A 25105-nucleotide genomic window follows, 5' to 3' on the forward strand; every position below is an offset into this window, starting at 1 on the left:
ACAAAGAGTATCGAGAGAGAGTCAAAGAATATCGTCATATCAACGATATATAATAACTCCAGAATAAACCCTGTATTAGATAAAAAAAAAAAAAAAAAAAAAAAAAAAGAAAATACCAATAATTACACACGATGCAAAAAGTTGCGTGATATTTTATTATTTCAATCAAGTGAGATTTATTTTCAAGCAATTGCTTTCAAATGTTTCGCATAGACAGATAGTAATTGCATCCTTTTCGCGACACCGCACCGTGTAGAGCCGAGGAAAGAGAACGTGTAAAAAGAGCATTAACTTGCAGACTACGACCTTGACCGAAGCAGTGTCCGCGGCTGAAGCACATATATGTGCATTCGTACGTACATTCGTATGAATGTTCGTAAGTAAGTACGTACGTCTAGCGTTTCAAGGAACTTCGCTCCCTCGGGTTTTCACTCGGCATCTCCCTCTGCATAACATTTTCAGACATTAAAAATTCAGATCTTACGTTCAAAAATTTACGAATGACGAACGTTATTGAATATGAATAGCCACGCTTGACGTCAATACGATGTATCTCTGTGATACATTTTTTAACCTGTTTCATGAAACGTAATATTTCTAAAAAGATTTATAATAGATAGTTTAAGGTAGTCACGGCCAATGCTCTTCGACGATTTAACGATACCAAGGCTGAAGGTCGTCGGAGGAAGTCGAGATCCGCGGTAGAATACAACCATTCTATGTACCGGGTAGCTCGATCGAAAACTGGTTACATCTCTTCCACGTACTTTCCTTTGCAAAAGCACGAGAGAAAAAAAAAAAAAAAGAAGAAAAGATCGTGCAAAATTTTAAAAGCATCTTAAATTCCACTCGTGGATACGACTCTTATCTCGTTTGGATTGCTCGATCATTTCACACGAGGAAAGTCTATATACGCAAGTACATTCATTAAGACATAAAGTACGAAAAGCATAGATCGTATAATTACTAGATCACACGTAGAACACTGTGAAAACGATCGAAATTACAAATCAAAGAAACTCGCACTCGATTCAAAAATTGTTGAATCGAAAAGATGCGGAATTCGAAAAATTTATGATTGAAGAATTACTAATGAAATCTGACAAACTTCCAATCAACGTTACAACGCTGTGTGTGCTGATAAGTAGCTCTGATTCAAATAAAAGAAACGCGGGTCCATCGTCGACGCCAATAGCCTCGAATTACGATAGTTAACACGACCACCGTGAAAACAAGGCTTACCTCCGACCAATTGAATTAATTTGACTGACGTTTCTCCGATATCCTGGCCATTCGTATCAGACCGATGGAACTTTTTAAATGCACATCACCCGATCTGTTCGCCGGCACGCTCCGTGTCTCTGTTTCGTGGCCGGCGCGTATCTCGAAGACAGTGGAGGAGAACCGCGACTAGTATACCAGTACGAACTTGTGGGCCCCCGAGATCGAATTCGAAGGCGAGCGTAATATAATTGCAGCCGGCGCGACGGCTGAAGGACCTCCGACTGCACGTATAACTTGCGCTTCGCTGGTTGCCGGCTAGTCGACCGGACGAAAAACAGACAAAGAGTCTTCTTGCGCCGTGAGTAACGCCGGCTCGCTCGGCCAATCAGAGGAATCGGCACGATCGCGGACCGCGTTCAATCGGCTGGTCGACGAAGAGCTTGATGACGCTGCCATCGTCGCGTTTGCCAAACCGGCTAGCTCGAAAACCGAGGACAACGATTTTCTTCACGATCCGTTTTTCAGAAATTTCGTTGTTCACGGTGTCTGCTATTTTTTTATGAAAATATATCATGATAAACAATCGGGCCTTTCTACGGGCAGAAATATCTAACATCTCTGATCTAACTTAAATCTACATTTCTTTTTTTAGCCCAAGCTCTTACGATAAAGATCTAGTCGATCTATCTCCGAATGAATTATTAAACTATCTATTAAGACGAAAATCTAAAGATGATAAGATGAGAATCCTAAGAGAGACGTGATATTTTGCAAAATAGTAGCTGTAGAACGTTTTTTCTTTTTCTTTTCAGATGCTGTTCCTGATAGGCTTGCTAATGTATAAGATAACGTAAAGAAGATGCAGGATCGCAATAGAAGTCTAATAATTGTAACTCGACGCATTAAGATTATGCTGGTGTGTACGCGTCGATTAGATTCACGCGATTCGAGGGAGTGACAGGTGATGAAACTGACAATGAGGACGAATCCAAGATAAAGCCAGACGACTGTGTAAACGAAAAAAAGTGTACTATCGGCGCTGCAACTCGAAACATCGAATTGCACGAACGAAATATAGTAATTCTACAGCGACCAGACTTTTCTAAGTCAGCGAACTGCCATCTATGGTTACCGATCGCATCCAGTTTGCTCTGCCATTTGCTGCAGAAATTACAGTCAATTAATTGTAGAACGCACAGTGCAGCAACATTGTTCTGTATATTTGCAGTCATTTCCACGTTGGTTTAAACATACTATTCCCACGAAGTTGATAGAATAGTCTTCAAAATAGCAAACAGATCTGTGTTATTATCTTTGTTTATTACTCGTTCAAATTTGCCGATGTAATTTTCAATCCAAAAATACGGGGATCAACGTGACTTGAAAATAATACGAAATACTCGTAGTACTTCAGAAACAAAATAGTCGCACAAAAGAACGTGCAATTGTTCACGAGGGCGAGCCACAATGTAGCTGATGGCAGTGTCAAATTATTCGATGACAATTTGAACGATACGACGTCGAAACGACATTGATATCGAAATAATGTTACGTGTCCTTCGCATGTACCATATATTCGAAAGATCGTGTGTGTCGTGGGCATACTTGTGTAACACGCGAGTATGCATCGCATAAGTACCAGCCGATGGTTACACGGCGACTACGTCGCCAGAAGAAGAAGAAAAAAAAGGAATAAAGAAGAGGAAAGAAGCACGCGCAAGGAAGAACCGGTTTCACGGGGGTTTCAGCCTCCACAAAATGATCCGTCTGGCTTGCCGGTTCGACTCCGCTTGCTTCCACTGTGTTCGCCTCCCGCGAAAGCGCTTGCTCCGGTGCACCACCTACCTACCTACCTACCTATCTACCTATCTACCTGTTTCTCTCTCTTCTACCGTCTCTCCCTTCCTTTCCCTCTTGCCCAGACCTGCTGACCAACGTACCTGATTCGACTTCAAGGGTTCGAACTCGCGGCATTCCTGACCGAATGGCGGCTGGACATTCCTCGCGGGGTAAATCGATGGCAAAATGCAAGATGGGGCCTCTACCTTTCACGCATTTGCGTCGTTTCACTTGGCGGAGTGAACTAGTTGATTATTTCTCTTTTCTCTTTTGCTCTTTAATGGAATTGAAAAATGTCAAGTTGACACCATGGAAAGTTTAGTTTTTCTACATTTACAGTCATTGCTGTTAAAACTTCTGTACAAGTGTTCTGCATGGGCTGATGGGTAAATTATATCAGCCGGTTGTTTTTTTAAAAATTGCAAAGGAAAGGAGCGCAAGAAACGCTTCTTATTACGAAGTACGAAGAAACGACGAGAAAACTGGTTTCAGATGGTGGAGAATGTTCTGGTAACATTTGCATTTAGTGCGCGTGCATAGTCCATCAATGTTTTGAGCATGCCCGTCAGTTTCTTCGTATTGAAGTTGAGAATACTTGGCCGATAAGTTTTGTTATTGTTGCATTTTTTACTTTCTATAGTAAATATCTTTCTGCTAGAGTAACAAGAGTAGTGATATTTGTCTTAATAAATAAAATACAAGATAAATTTAATTTCCATCATTCCCCAAGTAGAATATGCTTTTATAAGTATAAAATTATTTTTAAATCGAGGCTGGTGTAAAAAACTGCAGCTATACATTTCTGTTCTGCGCTTCTTACACTACGCTCTGGCCTAATGTACGTATACGTGAAAGTACAATATGTACAGTAAATTATACCAGACTAACATCTCGAAGTACTGAATGCGCATTGCCATCGTATTACGGGCATCAGTGTAGCCGGCTTTAGCCCCGACACTGACCTTGAATTCGAACCTCCAACAGCATCTCCTGGTAGAAATTCTTCCAAGTAACTATGAGACCAAGTATGCCTCTCATCCGACATTAATGAAAGAAAGCGCGGGCAATGAAGTTTCTGTAATACTCGAACATCAACGAAACTCGAAACTTTCTTTCTACGGATTGGTGTTAATTGTTATGTATTATGTGCATGATTTGGATAACATTGAAAACTCAGTGGCTCTCGTCAGCGTGAAAATTCGATTTCACTGATAATGAAATACTTAACGAGGGCTATGTATTTACGTCCGTTACGTTACGTTAAACACTCCTTGTTCTGGAAAATATTAGATCTGATATCCGACAATATGACAATATTTACGACAATTAATTTCGTAATATTTTAATTCTTTTAAATGTATATTAAATAAATTTAATACGATTATGTTCTTAAAGTTATATCTGCAGAAAATGTGAACTTGATAATTAGAAAAGAATAAAATAAACGTAATGTGTAATTAACTTCTGATATGTAATATTTATTTTCGAAATTGTATCTGTTATGAGCAACATTATTAAGAATGCTATTATTGAGCACACGCTTTGGCGAATATTGTTATAGCGCCGATTTCACTGGGAATTTAGATAGATTATCTAGACAAACATTATCTACAAATGAAACTGTTTTATAGTAGATCTAAACGTAGCATATAATTTGATGGACTTTTAATGGAATAATTGCACTACTGTAAAAATAAATAGCTACAACAGCATAAATAACATTGTAGACTATAATATAAATTATACGATATATAAATTACCATACAATGACACCTCTGTTATAAATATTAATTTAATTGGAAACGTGTAATTAAAAATGTTTTACTGTCGAATTTAATACTTATTAACGGGCAATAAAATTGTTTAGTAGTAACTACTGAATGAAAGCAAAAGCCACAATATCAACACTAAAGTATGTTAATAATCATTAATTTCATTAATTCTATATTAACATTAATATTATTTTTACTATATCTATAATACGAATAATAATTGTACATAATCTACAATTACTTTATCTATAATACGAATAATAATTGTAGTAATCTACAATTACTTTATCTATAATACGAATAATAATTGTAGTAATCTATAATACGAATAATAATTGTACATAATCTACAATTACTTTATCTATAATACGAATAATAATTGTAGTAATCTATAATACGAATAATAATTATAGTAATCTACAATTACTATATCTATAATACGAATAATAATTGTAGTAATCTATAATACGAATAATAATTGTAGTAATCTACAATTACTATATCTATAATACGAATAATAATTGTACATAATCTACAATTACTTTAATACTAGCAATACTGACAATAGCTGTTACAATTACCTATTAATTACTACTTCAAAATACAAAATTGCACCGTAGCCATTAAAATTTTACGAAACGGGTATAAAGGGGCGCGACCTTCAATTTCCTCAAAGTAATTTATCAGCAATTGTTCACCAAGAGAAGTTGAACCGGGAGAAAGATGATCGTTCAGAATTGGAACGCCGATAAAATTTACCAGGCAAGACGAATTAAAGAATTGCGTCTACGGGTGACGTGCCGAATCGTTTGGCGATCTTGTATTCCTGCTGGCCGATACGATGGAAAGTTGGCCTGCGTGTTGCCCGTACCATAGGAATTTAAACGGGGATATAGGTATAAGAACACGGAGACGGGGAGTCGTTCGCGGTAGTGTGAGGCATAAACGCGCCGGCACCACTCCCAGCGTGACCACCATTGCGACACAGGACACAGGATACGGCCATGCGCGTCGCGGTGATCGTGAGTAGCCAAAATTACTTTTTTTCCTTTCAGCCCTTTTTTTTTTTTTTTTCTTTTTTCTTTTTTTGGCATCCATTAAAGATCCGACGATATATTTTGGCCCCGCGCGTTGTCCGCCATTTTGTCGAATCAACCCTTAACTCTTTTTTTTCTCCACAATCGTCGTTTTCACCTCTCGCTTCTCCGGTTTGCTAAAAATTCAGAAAACTCAATTCAGTGTACGAAGATATTAATAAAATGAAATGACAGTATAACAAAAGGACAAATAGCAATAAACGATAATGGTTTACAATTAGATAAGAATGTAACATTAGAATGGAATAGAATAGAATTTATAATTATTTTTCTTAATATTTTGTATATATAATTAATGTATATATTTAATAATAATATTTACTTTGTATATATTAGAATAGAATTTAGAATTATTTTTCTTAATATTTTGCTTTGTAAGTTAATTACACGAAATAAGTACAATTTTTTTGTTACTTTTTATAAATTCCAATAAGAATTTATGTGATTGAGAAGGATTGCCTTGATCGTCTTTCATGTAAATTGTTCGTGTATTAGAGAGCTGGGAAACTAGCATTAGTCAAAGTCATGACGTTCAATGGACCGTAGTGGGATTAAAAGTTCCAAAGACCTACGTCCTTTCACTAATGATGGAATAGAAGTTTGGAAACAGAGAGGTTTGAATTTGAATCGTCGTCCCATATTTCATCCTCGTTACGTTCTCCACGAATCTGCAAGTGATGCGCGCGTAGCGCGAAGTTTGAAAATGATTGGAATGAATCTTATTCAGAGAGATGATTGTTTAGAAGATTGGAAAAAACAAAAGGTCAATTGAAATGTCCTATTTCTATGTTGAAAAAAAAAAACTTGAAGTATGAAATTAAAAAAACGATGTAATTAGTTGTTAACTTCAAAAAGTGAAAAATAGTTTTAAGTAAAGAAAATAAAAATATTTAAAAATTTTAAACTGAAAAGAATATTTAAAGAATTTGGAAAACTTGGGAATTGTAGTAAAAATTTCAGCATGGAGAGAAAACTGGGTTTTTTTGTTTTCAAACTTCATGAAGAGACAAAACGGAAAAACCAAAATTTTAAAATTTTAAACTCTATTTTAAAAAGTGGTTATGACACATTTATATCAAAATCGTAGGAGAAGGACAAAGGGAAAAGAAGAACTATCGTGTGGCAAGATAGGCAGGCAGGTTTTTAAACAACATGCAAAAAGTGTATCGACTTACGTATAGTGTTTCCTTTATACTTGACATTCCTTTCGATCAGCCCTGCCAGCTTATCCACGTTCCTAAATACATTTGAGCCGGAAAGCTTTCTGTTTCGACCGGTTATGCTCTGCAATTGCCACATGTTGTTACATAAGAAATGCAAGTCAACATACTTTTCGTTCAATTCTACAGCAAAAATAAATTTAAAAACTTCGTTGTTTAAAGAATCACGAAAAAAAAACAATATTGATTTAAATAAATTACTTAAAACATTTATTCATAATTATAATTATTTACCAACTTACCTTATATATATATTTATCAATCTTTATGTAATTAGAGTCCAAGCATCAACAGTACCACCCACGTTTCAATTAACCTGTTAACCGGGTCATTGCTTAACCAAAATTATACCCCTACAATTATAAAATTAATACTGCTAAAGAGAAATTAATCCTCGTTGAACGAATCTTAGTCTTCGTACGTACAAAGTACGTACACAACCTGTTCTTCCCAGCTAAAAGCTAGTTAAGCTAATTAAGAACAGAGAATTGTATTTGTCAACTTGACGCGCTTCAATTTCAACTTGGAAGCGCTTCAATTTCTTACGCGCGTTTCTCGAAAACGTGGCACCCATCGCGAAACCGAGGGAAATGAGAGATCGAACGATAACGAACGAAGAAAGATCGTTTGAAGGAAGCGAGTGAAAGTGTTCACGAGGGAGTGAATGAACGAGCGAGTATGTATGTATGTATCGGCAAAAGAAATCAGGGGGGGAGGAGAGAAATTGTAACAGATCTTGAACGCATTTCTCAACGATATTCGGCCACGGGGGCCGAAAATTAACGGTTACATTGCCAAACGGACCGAGTGAAAGTGCTCGGGGCAAGAAAGTCGAATAGATTTTTCGTAGTATGCTCCCTGGTAATATCTAGGTGCGTGCCGCCAGTTGGAACGAAGTGCAATCTCGTAAGAAACAATCCACTCGATCCGCCTGTCTCTCCCCTCTCTCTCTCTCTCTCTCTCTCTCTCTCTTGTTCTCTCACTCTCCGACGAGACCGGTGCATTCCTGCAGACTAGAACCAAAGAGGAGGATATAGCGTTCCGGCTCGATACTGGATCTACTTCGCCCGACACGATTCCCACTTCCTTTCCTCTTTCACCTTGCCAATTTTGTGACAGGACATTGAAACACTTCTGACATTTCTGATGGAATCTGCTAATTAAGAACATTCTCAAGTTGCTGGCGAATTTCTATAAAAACGTTTCTGCCTCTGCTTGATCTTTGTTTTCTGAGAATTTTAGCAGATTTTTAGGTTGATTTAAGGTTGTCTTTTAAGATTTCAGCGTTTTCAAACTGCGTCGAGATAATCCATCAAGATTTTGAACATTTTCATTTCTCTACGTGTACTATATGTATATCTGTATAGTCTACTTTCTATTTTTGTTAGATCCGAGTAATTCGTAACGTTTCTCAATTCTTTCACGATCGTTTTCAGTGATTGCAGTGTGATACTTTCAATTTTTAATAGGAACCCAAACGAAATTCTTCGATATTACTGCTGAAAAGTGAAATCTAATAGTCAATTTATATTCGTTTGTTACCAGCTAGTGTAAAATATAAAAGAAATAAAAGAAATTTTCCAAATCCAATTTTCCATCATCAAAATCTCGGTCGTTCTTGTCTTAGTCAGTCTTTGTTAAGAATGTTATCGTACTGCAACACTCGCTGTAAGTTTCATTAGAATTCCAAGATAAACTGGACAGCATACCATACTCTCACTTCCTACAACCATTAATACATATTTTATACGTTAATAAATTCTTCTATATCGCAAGAATTCTGAAACGTTTACGAGCATAGAATGTTTCATAAAAATTTTATTAAAATTTATGAAATTAGCCGAAACGTCGATTCATAAGATTCTCACGTTAATAACGTGAGAGAGATCTGACAAAAATATTCCTCCTAACAAAAATAAATAAAAAATCTTCCTCGGTTTTACATAATAACACTTACTAACATCCTTACTCCCACTATTTCCAATAATACAGCATAACTTTTACACAGAACGAAGTGTTACGTCTACTCGACAGACTCGAATGAAAAATCTCTTTCACTTTTCTCAGCCAGCGCTTACAGGATCCTGTTATCCTGAATATTTATTTTCGTTCAATTCGACATTACTCGTACGCACGGTTACGTTACACTGCGACCAGTAGTTTCATATTCTTATATAAGGGAAATTACAGGAGGGAACTGGTATTAGCGCAACTCCTCGAGAAAGGGGTTGCGATCTAGCCAACAGCCGCCGAATCACAGTATTTATTGCCACGATCGTAATTTGATTATTCTTATTTCCTTCCATTTGCACTCGATCGATATATAACAGGTTTCCACCACGCGGCTGCTCTCGAAACCGGTCCAGGTATTCTAGTTAACGCTTTTCTAAGCGCATTCGTGCATCTTATATACACGCTCGATAATTAGCGCGAGCTAACAGTGACAACAGCGCGCAGTTGGTCAGAAAATTCGTCGTACGCCAGCCGGTGAAAAGAGAAAGTGTTTCGATTTCGAGAACTTGCGACGCATAATGCCCGTGTACGTGTAATGTTCGCCGTGTCTGGCGAACACGTAACTTGACATTTTAGTCACCAAAGCGACGACAATGAAAGAGAAAGAAACTGACAAGGGGGGAAAAGAAAGATACGTGGAAGGACGTTCGTACGCGGAATGCATAGTGACATGGATCAGTATAACTCGTTGGCTTGGCACGATTTATAGAGAATACTTCCGCAATGATATTCCAGAGATTAGTTTAATGTATCATGCATCGAGCTCTTTATGCGTTTTTTGTAATATTCAAATTACACAGCTCTCGTTATAATACTCGATGACAAACAAATCTACTAAATTCCATCCCAGTCACGGTTATACCCATAAATAATACGAATTTGCATACAAACATCCGCGATCGAGTCGTATCTATTATCGTACTTTGATTTCGCGTACCTTGAGCTAATTTTATTCTGAGCCTTTCTTCAGTCTTATATTTAGACTTTGATGCGTTATCTCTTTATAGCAATTTATTTCGTTACCCTCTCATATTTTCTCGGTGTCGATTGACTCTGTTTTGTTTCACAAAAAAAAGGACTTAATATAAGCAGACCGTTTTCGTCTATTCAAAAAAACTGTGAAGGAAAAAAAATTGATCGATCAATTAGCTTCAAGTGTTTCAGAGATATCTGATTGTATTGTAGTTGTTGGCGTGCATCACTGCGCTGGCTTCGGCCCAATTTAACCAGGATGACAATTTACCACCAAAAGGACCGTCCCTGCGATCAGCTCGTTTCCAAAAGTTGCCGTCTGCTCGACCAGCACTTCCAACGCAGGCTGCACTCGCGAATCAACGAATTCGCCGTCCAATTACTTTCAGGTACCATAGATTAGATTTACAGTATTCGACAGAACGAGATATCTTTCTCTCTATCTCCCCCTCTATGGCTCTACTATTTTTCAATCGAAAATAACTATGTTATAACAATGTTTAATTATTCCAATTGTAACTTATTTGATTCACATCAAAGTGTAAACACAACTGAACGAACCAGCTACGAAATTGCTACGTTGTGCTAAATTAATTCGTGCGTACATGTCATTTTTCACTTCGTCAGAGCAAGGGGTCCCGAGGATTCTATCGGGACAGGTCCGGGTTTCGCGGCAATCAGATCGTTCCGGCCAAGTCTGCCGACAGGACCGGCGCCGCTTCCTCAACAAGTTAAACCAGTAAACGAGGAGCCAGAAATCGAGGAAATTCGAAATCGCGAGTTGCCGCGCGACCACGACAATCAAGACGACGATGCCGATTTGAGCGACGAACCGCTCGACAGCCAGGAGGAAAGCGAAGAGAATCTACCTCGTGGCGTTTCAAATCTAGCCACCGTGGCAAAAACCTCCGCTATAATTGGCCCGACGGTGCAGCCGGTGCAATATCGTCCTCTGCCAGTGTCAGGAAACCCAAGTGGCAGAGCAAGTATAATACCAACAGCACCGACGCCAGCGCCGGTTCAGTATCGACCGGCAGCAAAACCGAGCAAACCAAGGAAACCAATAGAAGAGCCATTTAAGCAACAGGTCAAACCACCTACAAAATCAGTAAATCCATCACAGCCTTACGACACTCGCGGAAAGAAGCCCGTTGCGCAGGTTAGTATGAAAACACACGCTTGCCACAGCACTGTTCGAGCTTCCACCGTTTAAGAGATTCCTTTCTTCTTCTCCGTTTGTCGCTACTTGGTTGATTGAATCGGGGATCTGCTTGTCTCTGATTTAGTCTCTGTATTATGTCACCAGTTAATATTACTATGCAAGTTATGACACAAGCATCCAAGTTGGAGGAGACGAGATAGAATCTTACAGCTAGGTTTAAATTGTAGGGTAGAATGTAAAAACGCGATTCCATGACGGAAACGCGTTAACGCACTTTTCTGACAGTGGGACATGATGCTTGTAGTATACTTATATAAGTATCCAGTCGGGAGAGAGTTGATCTAAAGTGATGAAATTGACCTGAAGTAATATTGTTAAGTGAAGAAGAAATCAATTACATTACACCATTTGTAACATACTATATTGAAGAATATATATATATACGTTTTGCAACAGATTATCAGGAGATACCGCAATGATAATCCGGACGGTTCGATCACCTGGGGCTTCGAGAACGACGACGGATCGTACAAGGAAGAAATAATCGGCGTCGATTGCATCACTAGAGGTAAATACGGGTATATCGATCCTGACGGCATTCGTCGGGAATATACATACGAAACTGGCATCAAATGCGACGAGGAACAACGAGAAGAAGACGAGAACGGGTTCGTTGATTACCAAGAGAACAAACTGGTACTACCCGATGGTAAAACTATAGATTTATCGAGTATGGGTAAAAAACAAGCTCGTAGACCTCGTTTCCATTAGTAATATATTATTTTATCTTAATATATCTTCTTTTATTTCATTTCGGACAATCGAGAGACATCGATCATTAGAAAAAAAAAAAAAAAAAAAAAAAAAGAAAACGAAATTCTCGTGAAATCTTTCTCTCACAATTCCCCATTTTTGAAATATTTATACCATCTTACTTCAAGTACTGGAAAAGAAAGAGCTTTATTAAGTAAAATGTAAGTAACATAAAATAACAACTTAAATTACTAATCATTATAAGTTAGAACCATAGTTGGCGATTATGTATCCTGATAACGATGACTAAAATTGATGTAACACCGAATGATTCATTTCGTTATGCATTGATCTAATAATACAAGTCCCGTCTTGACCAGAATGTATTCTTTATGTTCGAAATTTGTAATTAGGAGGTGTTTAGTACGTATCTATATCATGTACATATAAATGTAGGTACCTGTATCAAGATCAACGAATAAAAGTAACAAACTACATGTGACGTGCGTATATCATGGAAATATGTATAGATATAAATTATATACGTAATTCTTTCATCCCTAATTTTTTCTGACACGTGATTTTTCATATAATACACATAACAACGAATAAAGATAGCGGAAATAACATGATTTGTCATGCCATTATCTTTTCATGAATAATCATAAATAAATTAACATAACCATCCGCCCATCTGCCACTCTAATCAGGAATGCGATGAAATTGCCATCCGTAAAAAATTAAAAATACAAAATGAATACAAATATATCAGCAATTTCTTTACAGTATGAACACAATACTGATTGAACATATATTTCCTGTATATGTATACAAGTATATATATATATATATGTATATGCTATCTTTTAAAAATATTAACAGACTTAAAAAAATTCATGATGCAATGTACAGTCATTACATAATGTATATATAAGAGATTCAAAAATACGCATTATTATTATAATAGTAAATATATCATTAGCTCATAATACAAAGATACAAAGTTGTCGAATATCGTGCTTCTCCATAAAATTATACAATATCTCCGTACACGAATATACATTTGATAGAGAAAAGATAGCAAAATCAATGAAACTCTAATCTTTTGTGCCTTGTTATCGTATTGTTGACGTTTCACATTTAACAAAGAACATATGAAATGAAAGTACAAACTTAAGACTTACAAACGCAAAATTCCTCTATAAAAGCAAGGATATGTTTTGAAACTGGTCCGTTTGTGTGATTCTTCTAAAAATCCTACACTTTTATGATGAAATTAATACGCAGGACTTGTCACTGTGGATATTTGTTTCGGTGTGTGCTGTCCTTGTGCCAAGGCACCGCTTCTTGATGCATGGAATTTGAGCCAAGCATCATAACCGTAAACTACCATAGCGCAGAATCCAAAAAACTACGGTGAGATGCATAAAAATATTAAAAAAAAAACATCCGACTATTTAAAATAAGCGGATTTCTCGAATTATAGTCCATATATAACTTAATCTTATGTTTAATATATACTTAATCTAAATGTTTGCTTAAATCTTAATCTTAATGATACTTAATCTAAATATTATTTACTCTGGATGACTGATTGATTTTAGATAGATAGATGGTAAAACGCAGACTTAAATAGGATAATTCGAAAGAAAATACTCATTTGGCAATCAAAATTTTTCACTTTCAGCAGAAATTTCAAAAACTTACTGCTGCAGCTCCAAAAGCTTCTATATATGTGGCATGACCAGCTGCAAGAGAAGCGGCCAGCATGTAAAAAATGGTCCAAAGTCCGCAAAATATAAATTCCTACAAATAAAAATACAAAGCTACATCACTCTTGAAACATCCTTAATTATCGTTGTTTGTCAAAAAAAAAATATATATTGAATAAAATATTATGCAACAGGGATAACAGGATTAAGTCGGATTATTGATATAGTTTGAACATTAGCGTGTCATGGCATAAAATGTCCCAGTTTCGACACAAGATCAATATTTTACCCTCACGTAAAAGCAAGCTTGTACGTTAACTTTTTAACAGACTTCTACTCAAGATATATTTCTTTTATCTATAAAATATGAAAACTATACTTTACATGAACTTACAATTTGTAACCAAGGAATTTTCGAGAATTTTTCAATGATATGGAACAAGTAAAAAACGAGCAGTATCCCGGTAAACCAAAAACCACTCATGGCTACAGTGTTGAACCATGCTCCACGGCTACTATTGCTCTGACTCGATACCGTAATGCATATGAAACCTAAAAGATTCAAGGCCTGTAAAAGAAAAAAATTAATAATCAGTACGTTCTTTATTTAAAAATTATATATATAATATAGTGCAAAAAAAATCTCATTAATTTATCAACAACGTTCGATGTACATACATAAATCACAACTGTGATCCATAGAACCAGTTATTGGCAATAAACGACAGAGTATTGATTGGTAAAGAAACATTCGACTTACCACCTGTAAAATTTTGAGCATTCCTGGTAATGTTTTTGTGTAAGACGGATCGAATCGAATGTTTGGTTGTGTTGTAGTTGTGCTAGTCGTCACCGTCGTCGTAGTAGTATGTTGTGCTGGGAATCCTTGATCCATCGTAATAGGTCACTTCGAAAAAGAAAAAGAAATTATGCTATAACATTATGAAATACTAAATGTTAAATATAAGAAATAATATAAAAAAAACAAGAGATAAAAATTCTTCGTTTAAATGTCGAACGATGAAATTTTATTGATGAAGCTCGGAAGAGATCGCAATTTAAAAGAGTTTTGGAAAAGAATAAGCCAATCTCATATGCAAAGTATACATGTAGGTAGCAAGTCATTTAGTCGGCATACTGCGGTACAGTTAAATATAGTTTCAGACTTGTTAACTTATCAGAACTGACCGCAGATCAATTTCCATCACCTCGAATATTTGTCGAATCAATCTGCTCAAAAACCACCGTTCGTTTCATAGTATTTATTTTTCTAACAAATATTTTTTTTTTCTTTCCGTAATTTTCAATAAATGAAATATTCAAAGGTCAAGCTGATCGATTAATAAACGTTCAACTCCTTAAATTATTTATTTCCACAAATTTATTTGCTACAAGGAATTGGCATAAATTTCAAAAACTAACGCTAATTATGGAATTAATCAACGTGACTTGTGAATTGTTCGTATAGCAATTGAAATTGGCGAGGATAGCCCGCCGTGCCGGATCGATCACGACTTATCGTGCAAGCGCAAAAGGCGTAAACGTGTTGCACCGTAGATAAACGATCGCGTTGCGTTCAATCTCGGATTCGAATCCCTCGATAAAATTGTGTCGTAGCCCTGACGAGATGTGAAATCATCTAGGAAAGTTAATTAATACAATGTGAAATCATCTCCGTCTGAAAATAGCGAATGAACAACGCGCGAATGAACGCAGCGTAGAAAACGAAACTGTCTACTTAATCTGTTGAATGAACACAAACTGATTGCACACGCGTTCATGCCGTGTGGGCGGTGGATTTGATTGTATGACGTGATATCGCGGCCGAAAATTCACACTTATTGTTAGAAGCTATTGTTGGAAACCTGTACAAAGGATTATAGAATGGCTCGAGCGAGGATAATAAAATCTACATATTAAATATACAACTACATTTTAAATATCTATATTGTAAAATTTATAATGTTAGAAAATAAAATGTACTGTAGAAAATACGTTATATCATTAAAATACGAAATATCATTAGCGTTGTAACGCGACACGACTATCATGATTACGTTCGACAAACAAATCTGAGAATGTACACAAATATTACTAAAATCTTTAGTAACTCACAAGTATTTGAACAGTCAATTACTCGCCATGATATTTAGCGGAACTATGCATCTTTAATGGTAATATATTTAATATGTTAATACATTTAATACTAACATGTTTAATACTGTTAATATGTTAATATGTTTAGTATTAAATATATTATATTTAGTACCTATATATTTAAGGTTCACGCTACACTGTTCATGCTACATACTAATTTCTTATTAAGCACATGTTTGCAAAAAACGTCTCACTAACAAACATCTCTAAGTTCTATATACAATTTCATCTTGGTTTCAAATTTTCAATATATTCATGAAAAATTATGTATCTCATTATCGCACATAATACATTCATACGTGTATTCAAAGTTTGTTTACATGCTTCCTGTAAGCCACTGTGTCCTGTGTAAAAGGAAATATAATAAACTTGAGCATAAAATTAAAATAAAATAAAATAAATCGTTATTAAAAATTACAGTAAAAATGATAAAAATTATACTATTCAAAAAAAAGTTCGTAAGTTATTTCAACTCTTTCTTAAATAATAATTAAATAATCATTTTATTAAAGATCCTCCAATTATCTCCATCTAAAACCACTAAGTATACAGTATTATTGATGATTGTTCTATTTCAAGCTCATTTATAAAAAATTTATTCGTCCCGGTTATGTCACTCTTGTACCGAACCAATCGTTACGTTTTCAGGAAACAACCTCAAATTCAAAGATTAAAAAAGTAGCTGAAATGGATTTATTTGAACGGCAGACTGTAACTCAGAGACGAAAATCTTTGTTACTTTCGTGTGTTTTTCATTGACAAACGACGAAAATAATCCCTAGTCTAGCAAGTAGTTCTCGCCGCTCTGTACGTTAACACAAAATAGCGGGAAAGAAGAGTTACGTAGCATTTTTGCAGTGTTATTAAAATACTGTTACGTTATGCTGTTTTGTTACTTCGCTTTCACATTTCGTGCGTACATGAGGTCGTACGACGAACGCCAAGACATTGTTTCTATGTACATACATACATGATGTGTAATATACCTGATTTGACAGACTGAATCTGTATATTCAATAATTTTCAAGTCTTCTGTATTTAGTATACACAGTCTGGAACTTTCCTGTCGTTGAAACAGTCCGGTATAAAAATGTTGATCTCCTTTTCACCACACCCGAATGCATGTATAAATAACAGAAGAAATAACACCGGACACGTTTCGAAACAAACCACACTATTACAAATGGATCTATGAAACTTGGTATGTACGATCCGTACGATTCTGCCCCACTTTATTGTTCACGTAAAGATCCCTCTGGTAGAAAAATTTATAAAATCTCCTTAAGTGTTAACTCAATCGGTAAATTATTAGGTAGATATTTATTTTATCTGTTATAAATAATATATGTGTGTCGGCAACACAGAATTTGACAAATAATTCTCTTAAAGCTTTTTAAAACGCTTAAAAGTTTGATTAATAATTTCCATCATTTTCTTATTCGTATAGGTGTGTAAGTAAAGTAACACAGATATACTAACTTGTATCATCGAATATAATATGAATTTGTTATATCGAATTTTAGATTGTATAATTTTATATTTATTAACGTAAATTTAATGAAAAAGACATCTCAATTGCTTATTAATGGAAGATAAAGTAAAAGAATGTGATATCGATGCTTATGGAGAGTTTCCATGCAACATAAGTGCATAAAACATTTGTATATGTATTCGTCACTTTCTTGTTAGCGGTACGCCACAGATCAAAGATTATTTCGAATGCCGCTTTGTGTTTAGGTTTGAATTTAAGTAAGGTTAGTTGTATATAAACTAATACGATGTAATTCTGTAAACGATTTTAATACCGGGAGACTTAAGTTTCTGCTATATTTACGTAATATTTACAATATATTATATGAAAATCGAATATATTCAATAACTGCCAATAAATTTCAATAAAAAGTCTTGTGAAACTTAATATAGAAATTATTTCTAAAGTTGTTAATTATTTTGCATTCAAATGTAACGAATTTGAGGTTATATTGGTCTAAACAATACAAGTTTCACTGTGTTGTTATTTAATTATTTACGAAAAAATTTTATAATTTTATTTTAATACTCAGTACGGAGGTATGGTTTCTACTCGAGGACCAAAATTTAAATTCTGTGATGGTGAAAAAGTTCTTTGTTACGAACCTGATCCTACGAAAGCGAAAGTATTATATGACTCTAAGGTATATCATGAAAACATTAAACAAAAAAGCTCTTATTCATTTTGTTACTAATTCGCATAATTCGCATTATTCAGGTACTTGACGTCATTGTTAACAAAGATCAAAGAGGACGTAAAGCTGTTGAATACCTAATACATTTTCAGGTAAATAATAACAAACTCTGTTAAATGTCATTTAATTTTTATATTACTATTTAAAACAAAATATGCATAAAATAATAGGGATGGAATTCTTCTTGGGATCGTTGTGTAACGGAGGAATATGTATTAAAGGATACAGAAGAAAATCGTCAACTTCAAAGAGACCTAGCACAGAAAGCACAGCTACAATTGTACGTATGAAAAATATTTATTTAAATTTTATGGAAATATTCAAACGTAAGGTACAACTTAATGTGAAAAATTTGTTTTATTAATTATATATATATAAATAAAATGGCAAACAGAGGAGCGTATTTATATCGAAGAGAACGTAAAAAGAGAAGTCATAAATTACCTGAACGTTTAAATGAAGCTGAAAGTCAAGAACCGAGGAGAAGAGCAAGAAGTGGTGGGAGCAGAGCAACATCTGCAACAACTGGATCATCAGAAGATGGCAGTTCAGGACAACATGCTGATTATGATACTGAAGTATTGCATAATAATATCCAAAAATATATAATAAGTATATTGCAAGTTATATAATTTATAACTGATCAGAATTGTTATTAAAGGAAGTTATCACTGAAGAAGATACAGAAAGCAGTTCAGATTATGTTGGTGAAACAAGCGATGATGAAGATAGTGGTGGAGGAAGTCAATCTGGCGCTAGTGTAAAGCCAGGAATTGATCTTGACATAGGTACTACTTTAAGAAGAATTCTGGATCAAGATCATGATTTGATAACTAATAAAAATAAGGTATTGGCCTCATATTTGAAAATTACAATATAAAATTATGATCGAGAAAGTGTAATCTAAAATTTGAAAGTAACAACAGCTAACATGAATTTTAGCTAGCTGTTCTCCCTGCACAACCTACTGTTGCAAATATTTTAGAATCGTGGGTTCAACACTTTACGACAACGCAATTAACAAACATTCCAGAAAAGCCACAAAGGAACAAAGCGAATAATACGATAGAAAAGACAATTAACGAAATAAATATATGCAGAGAAGTTGCCGATGGATTGCGTATATATTTCGATTTTACATTACACGATCTCCTTTTGTATAGGCAAGAACAAGAACAATATTGTAATTTAAAGTCTTCTTTCTTGTACACTGAACATCCAACTCTTGTGAAAGAAGAACCAATTGAGTAAGTTTTGATATTTTAACATATTGAAAACTAAATATCTTGTAATTGAATGTCTCATCGTTTCAGGTATTTTGACTAATTTTAGAATAACAAAAACTTCTTATGGTTAATATAAGCGGTTAATATAATTTCAGGCACTCGGAGATTTTAGTTAAAGAAGAATACGAAGATACCGAGTATGCTCATTTACCACCGTTTCAAGAACATGACCAAGAAATAGATATGTCGAAAGCAGTTGCAAACTCTAAGCGAAGATTAAGATCAAACAGAGTGAGTTCTATCGATGAAAATAGACAATTGAGATCGTATGAAGAAATAAAACAAGATACAGGAAATTTATCGAGGTGAGTTAGATTTTTACAAAAACAAATTATTTTTGTATCATTTGTATGATTGCAAAATTTTTCTTTTTTTTTTCTTTTTTTTTTTTTTTCTTTTTTTTAGTATTGCAAGTACAAGTTCTCGTTGTTCTAGCCCACGCGGTATAACGCTACGAGTCCCAGTTGTTACATCTGCGCAAGTCAATGCTTTACTACAACAATCGAACAAATGGAGATTAGTACCTGACTCTGTGAAGCCTGAGAGTCTTCCAAATCCTTCCACGTATTATGGTGCCATTCACTTAACGCGACTGTTTGGTATGAAAAATATTTTTATTTATAACATTTAGTAGAAATGTTTTTAACAAATATTTCTAAATAAAATAATATCATTTTTTGTAGTTAAATTACCAGACTTGTTGCAATTAACAGATATACCACATAAAAAATTGAAGGTTCTTCTAAAATACTTAGATATGTTCCTCAGGTATAATATTTATTTATTTATTTTTTAAATATTTTTTTCACGCGACTAATAAAATTATATCTTTAATGTTGTAGTTATTTAGAAATGCACAGAGAATGGTTTGGAGAACAATTTTATATGCAAATGGAAAGCCAATTAATATCTCAAGCAAGTAATTCTTAACATAATAAAAATGAACAGTATACTTTCTTTATATTCATTTATATAGATGTGAATGTGTATGCGTATTACGTGAGATGTACAGCAAGGATGTATGTTTGTGAATTCGGTGTAAGTGATAAACTGTTTTATATTAATTACCAAAATGTTTTTTCATATGCCTTTCATAATGAAATTTTGCTTATAAATTCATTTATATTATATTAACACATTGACTGCTACAATGGTCGCTAGTATTCGTCATTTCTATTTTTATGAATATTTTAGAATAATTAAAATAAGAGGAATATCATTGACAGTGAATTTTGAATAACATAAATAATATTATAAAACGAAAATACGTTTTTGTTGTTTTTTATTGTAATACAGTATCTTATAGGAATTAAATATTTTATCCTACAGCGAAAGTTTCGCGTGTCAACGTGTTAACAATAGAAATAACACATAATTATATTTATGATGTAAAAAATTGTGTAAATTAGATGTTAAAAAAAGATACTAAAAATGCAAATGAAATTTTAAAATATGAAGATTAACATAAAATTTTAAAACGTGAAAAGAATACATGAGAGATTATATTTATAATTTTTTTTTAATAAAATATTTTTGATAAAATGTCAACGTGTAATTTGATGTTCAGGATCACTGACATTCATACACCAGTGTATATTTATTAATGCAAAAAATCAACTATTTATAATTAATTTAATCTGATCGTGAAAAGTTGTAAAGTATTTGTGTTTCCTCCATTAATTAATTCTTCGCTGTAGAGGAATAAAATCGATATTTATATTAATCAATATTTATTATTTTTATTATCTACCTATTGTAAATTATTTCCTTATTATTTTACCTATTTCCAATTGTTTACTTTCAAAAGATTCTTAATAAAGATATCGATATTTTAAACATTTTTGTAAATACGTACAACACATATGTATGTATTTCGTTGTGGAAAAAGATTATGCGCACGCGCGCGGGTTTATATATTACGATGATTCTTCGGAGAACAGTTTTAAAAAAGAAAAGAGCATGAGATATCCTACTTCAAACGATATGAACTGTATTGTCCACTACCAAATTTAGAATATATTACATGCTGTCAAAGAATTTAATTTTATATATGACCGCAATAATTTTAAATTACGTCGGTTTGTAGTGCGTTTATTATTTGTAAACGGATGCACGGTACAGTATTTGCGTAGAAAAAATTGGATAAAATTATATTATATTGGTAAATCATATTTTACCGAGACAATTTACTATTTTTAGGCGGAACGAGTAAATGAGCTAATTTTTATTAAGGAAATGTACATTTTACAAACATTTTTAGAACTAATACCAATTTTCATCCGAAATTCTCTGAATTTTTATTCTAGAAAGTCTTTTCAACTCGCAATTTCTCACATTTAAATTCCGATTTTACGTAATTTTATTCTCAAACATTTAGAAATTTTAAAAATCTTGAAAGTTTCGATAGGTTTCCAAATTTTCATATTTTCGTGACTGTACATCGTAACTTTTTGTATTTAAACAAGGTGCGTATCAAATGAAACCTATCAATACTTTCAAGTAAGATCTAAATTCCGTAAAGACAAAATATTTATAAAAGTTTCATACTTTACAACCCTATAAGTATTTGAATACTCTCATGTGCCGCTATACACATATTCAAAACTCTTTTTTTAAAATATCTACGTTGTTAAAGAAATATTCCACTATGATCGTTTTTTGATTTCGGTCAAACTCGTACGTTCTCGGAACCGTTTACATTACAACAGTGTTACTGATAGATATCAGCTGTTCTAGTAAATAAAGAACGGTGTTTCGATATGGACATTATTGAGAGTGTCATCGAAAATGAAGAAAATACGAACGAAGATGCGGTTAAATCGGAGGAGGATATTAACCAGAGTCAGAGTTCGCCCGAAAGCCTCGAGGAAAATGAAAATTGGTATTATATGCCGGATTCCATACTTTTAAATATTTTCCAATATTTAACGCCGAAGGAGTTGACAATTGCTGGAGAAATATGCAAATCATGGCACAGGGTATCGCGAGATGAATTTCTTTGGAAAGATCTATTCTATCAGACATATAAAATAGACCCAGATATCGGCATTATGCCAGGTTAACTTTTTGTATATTTATAAATATTCAACATTGCGATTTTGTACGAAATGACAGTACAAACAAGCTAACACGTATTCCGCTGTTAACACTGACATGTTAGTTACATTTATTTTTTGCTTTCAATTTGACATTACAATTGTATTTTGCAGGAAAAACATCGTGGTTAGGAGAATTTAAACGTTTAACGTATCATACTCCGCTCTTACAAACAGAGGTACTTAAAGCACACTCTCACCAAGTATTACATGTTAGCTTCGCGCACAATGGGAAAATGTTTGCCACTTGTTCAAAAGATGGATACATCTTTGTGAGTTATTTGCGTTTTGTAATTATCTAATTTTTATTTGCGTTTTATATTTGATTAACACGTAAAATCTGTGATTTTACTTCTAGGTTTGGGAAAGTGAATACCCTGTACGTATAAAGTACCTTCATGACATGAAAACATTTAGTTGGAAATACACACAGTTTTCACAATTCAATTCTTCTGATACCTTGCTACTTGTTTCTGGTGTACACTTTGGTACACCTCTTAGCACTTCGGGTGAAATTGCAGTATTTAGATTAGCACGTAAGAATATTAATAAATTAGTTATATTTTAACACGAATAATAAACCAAATGTATTACTATTAATTATTTAATTTAATCTTTTGTTACAGCTGGTTTTGATCTTCAGTGTAGAGTAATAAATAAACCTTATGACATATTTGGAACATGGTACAGTGAACATTACCTTTTAAGTGGAAATTTATGCTGGTTGGCACATTTAGTTAGTACTAGTCTCTTGTGGCTTAATAAGGCAAATCAAGAGTCATCTAGTGAACATGTGCCTATTATGACACAACTGTTTAGGTACCACATATGACGAATAGCATTTTATACCATGAAAATAACTTTTTAACCATGAAAATATACAAATATATTTTAGATTTTATAATGGTAATGCTTCTTCAGTTCGAGCGATAATGGTAGCTAATTGTTTAACATCTGAACAAACTGAATCTGAAGAACAACAAAATCAGCCTTCATCTTCCAGTGTTAAAGATGAAAGAGGAAATCCACCAAGCCATAAAGATATTTCATCTACATCTTCTAATGATACTGTACAAGAAGAACCAGTTGTTCTTCGTCATGCATCATCTAGATTACAGTAAGTTAATTCAATAAGATACATTTTCTATTTTCATCTTTCTCAATTTAATGTATTGAAATGTATAAATAGATATAGTACATTAGAGGGTGGATTTATGAACTGGAAGAAACTTGGTGATGGTTTTGAATATGCTAATCCTATACAATATAATCAGGAATATAGACAAGTAGAAATGGAAAAAAAAACGCAAGAAAATGATAAAGAAAGCGATAATTTTCAGTGGGATGAAGAAAATGAATCTGGAGGTAAGTAACACTTATTGTATATTAATTATAATAATATTTTTCTTACATAAACATAATAATGTTTTGCATATAGAATCGTCGAATACAGAAGAAGGTGATAACGACGAGTTATCAAACAACTGTGAAAAATATCTTATTTTTACAACTGGATCAAAAACTTACACACCGCATCAAGTGGGTTTCAAGAGAATAAAAAATTTCAAGTTTCCTACACGATTGGATCCAGGACCGTCATTACGCGAAAGAATAGCACAAAGAGAAAGAGAAAGAGAGAGACAGAATTCTTATGCATTTTTTACCAATTGGTTGGATTATGAATCTGTAGCTGATCAATTTGACAAAGTAGATCACTTAATTGATTTGCATGGGCACATTATAGGAATGGGACTTTCGCCAGATCATAGGTTAGTTATTTACAGTATAAATTTTTACTTTTCATTGTAAGTAACATATTATGTATGTTTGTTATTAGATATTTATATGTAAACACAAGACCATGGCCACGAGGTTATGTTATTACAAATCCATTGCAACCTCCTCCAATAGCTCAAGAAATTGATATACACGTAATTGATTTAGTAACATTAAAACAAGTTGGTACCATGTTAAGAGCTCATAAGGCATATACGCCAAATAATGAATGTTTTTTTATTTTTCTTGATGTATGTGATGAATATGTGGCAAGGTGAATTTAATTAACATATTTTACTTAAATGTTCATTCCTTCTAAATTTAATCTGCATTTTAATATTAAAATTATGATTATTAGCGGTGCTGAAGATAAACATGGCTATCTCTGGGATAGGCATTATGGAGTGTGTCTAGCCAAATTTCCACATTCTGATGTTGTTAATTCTGTTGCTTTCAATCCACGTGATCCTGAAATGTTAGTTACAACTAGCGATGACTATACTGTTAAAGTTTGGCGTAGTCGAGCTGTAGTTCGTTCACTGGGTTTAGACGAGGATTCTTTCCCTAGAGGTATGGAAGTACGTAATAGGCGAAAATTTCAAAAAAGCAGTTGTAATGTTGATTGACTAATGACTATTAAATTAATTTAAATTTTTGTTTAAAATTTTAGAGGATATACTAAATTACATTATTGGTATCTTCTATTTAAATTTGTAATATATTAATATCTCTATATGAATTTACAAATTCTATTTTCAATAAAATTAGGATAAAATATGGTTATATATATCTATAAATATTT

The 25105-nt window shown here is 33.8% G+C and overlaps 4 protein-coding genes and 1 long non-coding RNA gene across 11 annotated transcripts; 3 read left to right on the forward strand and 2 right to left on the reverse strand.

Annotated features, from left to right (window-relative positions):
- The first annotated feature begins 5557 nt into the window (after positions 1–5557).
- On the forward strand, positions 5558–12549 carry LOC122531007. The gene is given in 5 exon segments (XM_043658528.1): positions 5558–5828; positions 5830–5857; positions 10351–10526; positions 10765–11296; positions 11756–12549. Coding segments are annotated over 5 exon segments (1203 nt in total). The 5' UTR covers positions 5558–5676; the 3' UTR covers positions 12071–12549.
- LOC122531009 lies at positions 5854–10355 on the reverse strand. 2 transcript variants are annotated; one of them, XR_006307170.1, is made up of 5 exons: positions 9110–10355; positions 7395–8875; positions 7108–7216; positions 6347–6600; positions 5854–6048 (listed from the first exon to the last, which is right to left on the reverse strand). It is a non-coding gene; the product is annotated as an uncharacterized LOC122531009 (long non-coding RNA). The 2 variants fall into 2 exon arrangements; XR_006307169.1 differs by having other exon boundaries at positions 7395–10355.
- On the reverse strand, positions 12241–17143 carry LOC122531008 (CKLF-like MARVEL transmembrane domain-containing protein 4). 2 transcript variants are annotated; one of them, XM_043658529.1, is made up of 5 exons: positions 16908–17143; positions 14525–14671; positions 14159–14332; positions 13760–13858; positions 12241–13463 (listed from the first exon to the last, which is right to left on the reverse strand). In XM_043658529.1, the coding sequence occupies exons 2-5, from the start codon at positions 14657–14659 to the stop codon at positions 13329–13331; spliced, it is 543 nt and encodes a 180-aa protein (XP_043514464.1). In that variant the 5' UTR covers positions 14660–14671; positions 16908–17143; the 3' UTR covers positions 12241–13328. The 2 variants fall into 2 exon arrangements, with proteins under 2 accessions (XP_043514464.1, XP_043514465.1); XM_043658530.1 differs by lacking the exon at positions 16908–17143 and adding an exon at positions 15187–15477.
- A 350-nt stretch (positions 17144–17493) lies between these two features.
- LOC122531046 (male-specific lethal 3 homolog) lies at positions 17494–20499 on the forward strand. Of its 4 annotated transcripts, none has more exons than XM_043658595.1 (11): positions 17494–17546; positions 17985–18095; positions 18170–18238; positions 18317–18426; positions 18541–18724; positions 18808–18993; positions 19089–19393; positions 19528–19737; positions 19838–20031; positions 20116–20200; positions 20275–20499. In XM_043658595.1, exons 1-11 carry the CDS (start codon positions 17538–17540, stop codon positions 20360–20362), a joined length of 1551 nt encoding a protein of 516 aa, XP_043514530.1. In that variant the 5' UTR covers positions 17494–17537; the 3' UTR covers positions 20363–20499. The 4 variants fall into 4 exon arrangements, with proteins under 4 accessions (XP_043514530.1, XP_043514533.1, XP_043514531.1 ...); XM_043658598.1 differs by having other exon boundaries at positions 19868–20031; XM_043658596.1 differs by lacking the exon at positions 17494–17546 and adding an exon at positions 17549–17675.
- Positions 20500–22021: 1522 nt separating this feature from the next.
- On the forward strand, positions 22022–25027 carry LOC122531058 (F-box/WD repeat-containing protein 5). 2 transcript variants are annotated; one of them, XM_043658614.1, is made up of 9 exons: positions 22022–22489; positions 22642–22799; positions 22886–23063; positions 23154–23346; positions 23423–23644; positions 23717–23892; positions 23966–24296; positions 24365–24577; positions 24662–25027. In XM_043658614.1, exons 1-9 carry the CDS (start codon positions 22192–22194, stop codon positions 24927–24929), a joined length of 2037 nt encoding a protein of 678 aa, XP_043514549.1. In that variant the 5' UTR covers positions 22022–22191; the 3' UTR covers positions 24930–25027. The 2 variants fall into 2 exon arrangements, with proteins under 2 accessions (XP_043514549.1, XP_043514550.1); XM_043658615.1 differs by having other exon boundaries at positions 22180–22313.
- The last annotated feature ends 78 nt before the right edge of the window (positions 25028–25105 follow it).

This window comes from Frieseomelitta varia, unplaced genomic scaffold (genome assembly GCF_011392965.1).
Source record: "Frieseomelitta varia isolate USP_RPSP 00005682 unplaced genomic scaffold, Fvar_1.2 scaffold_371, whole genome shotgun sequence".
Taxonomy (NCBI): Eukaryota; Metazoa; Arthropoda; class Insecta; order Hymenoptera; family Apidae; genus Frieseomelitta; species Frieseomelitta varia.

Excerpts from the sequence above, each read along its gene's own strand:
- LOC122531008 (XM_043658529.1), bottom strand. The coding sequence starts at position 14,659 with ATGGATCAAGGATTCCCAGCACAACATACTACTACGACGACGGTGACG. Across the intron at positions 14,333-14,524 it reads TGCTCAAAATTTTACAGGTG|GCCTTGAATCTTTTAGGTTT; the intron begins GTAAGTCGAATG and ends TTTCTTTTACAG. Across the intron at positions 13,859-14,158 it reads AAATTCCTTGGTTACAAATT|GAATTTATATTTTGCGGACT; the intron begins GTAAGTTCATGT and ends TTTTATTTGTAG.
- LOC122531046 (XM_043658595.1), top strand. Across the intron at positions 18,239-18,316 it reads AATACCTAATACATTTTCAG|GGATGGAATTCTTCTTGGGA; the intron begins GTAAATAATAAC and ends ATAAAATAATAG. Across the intron at positions 18,994-19,088 it reads TGATAACTAATAAAAATAAG|CTAGCTGTTCTCCCTGCACA; the intron begins GTATTGGCCTCA and ends CATGAATTTTAG.
- LOC122531058 (XM_043658614.1), top strand. The coding sequence starts at position 22,192 with ATGGACATTATTGAGAGTGTCATCGAAAATGAAGAAAATACGAACGAA. Across the intron at positions 23,347-23,422 it reads ATTATGACACAACTGTTTAG|ATTTTATAATGGTAATGCTT; the intron begins GTACCACATATG and ends AATATATTTTAG. Across the intron at positions 23,893-23,965 it reads TGAAGAAAATGAATCTGGAG|AATCGTCGAATACAGAAGAA; the intron begins GTAAGTAACACT and ends TTTTGCATATAG.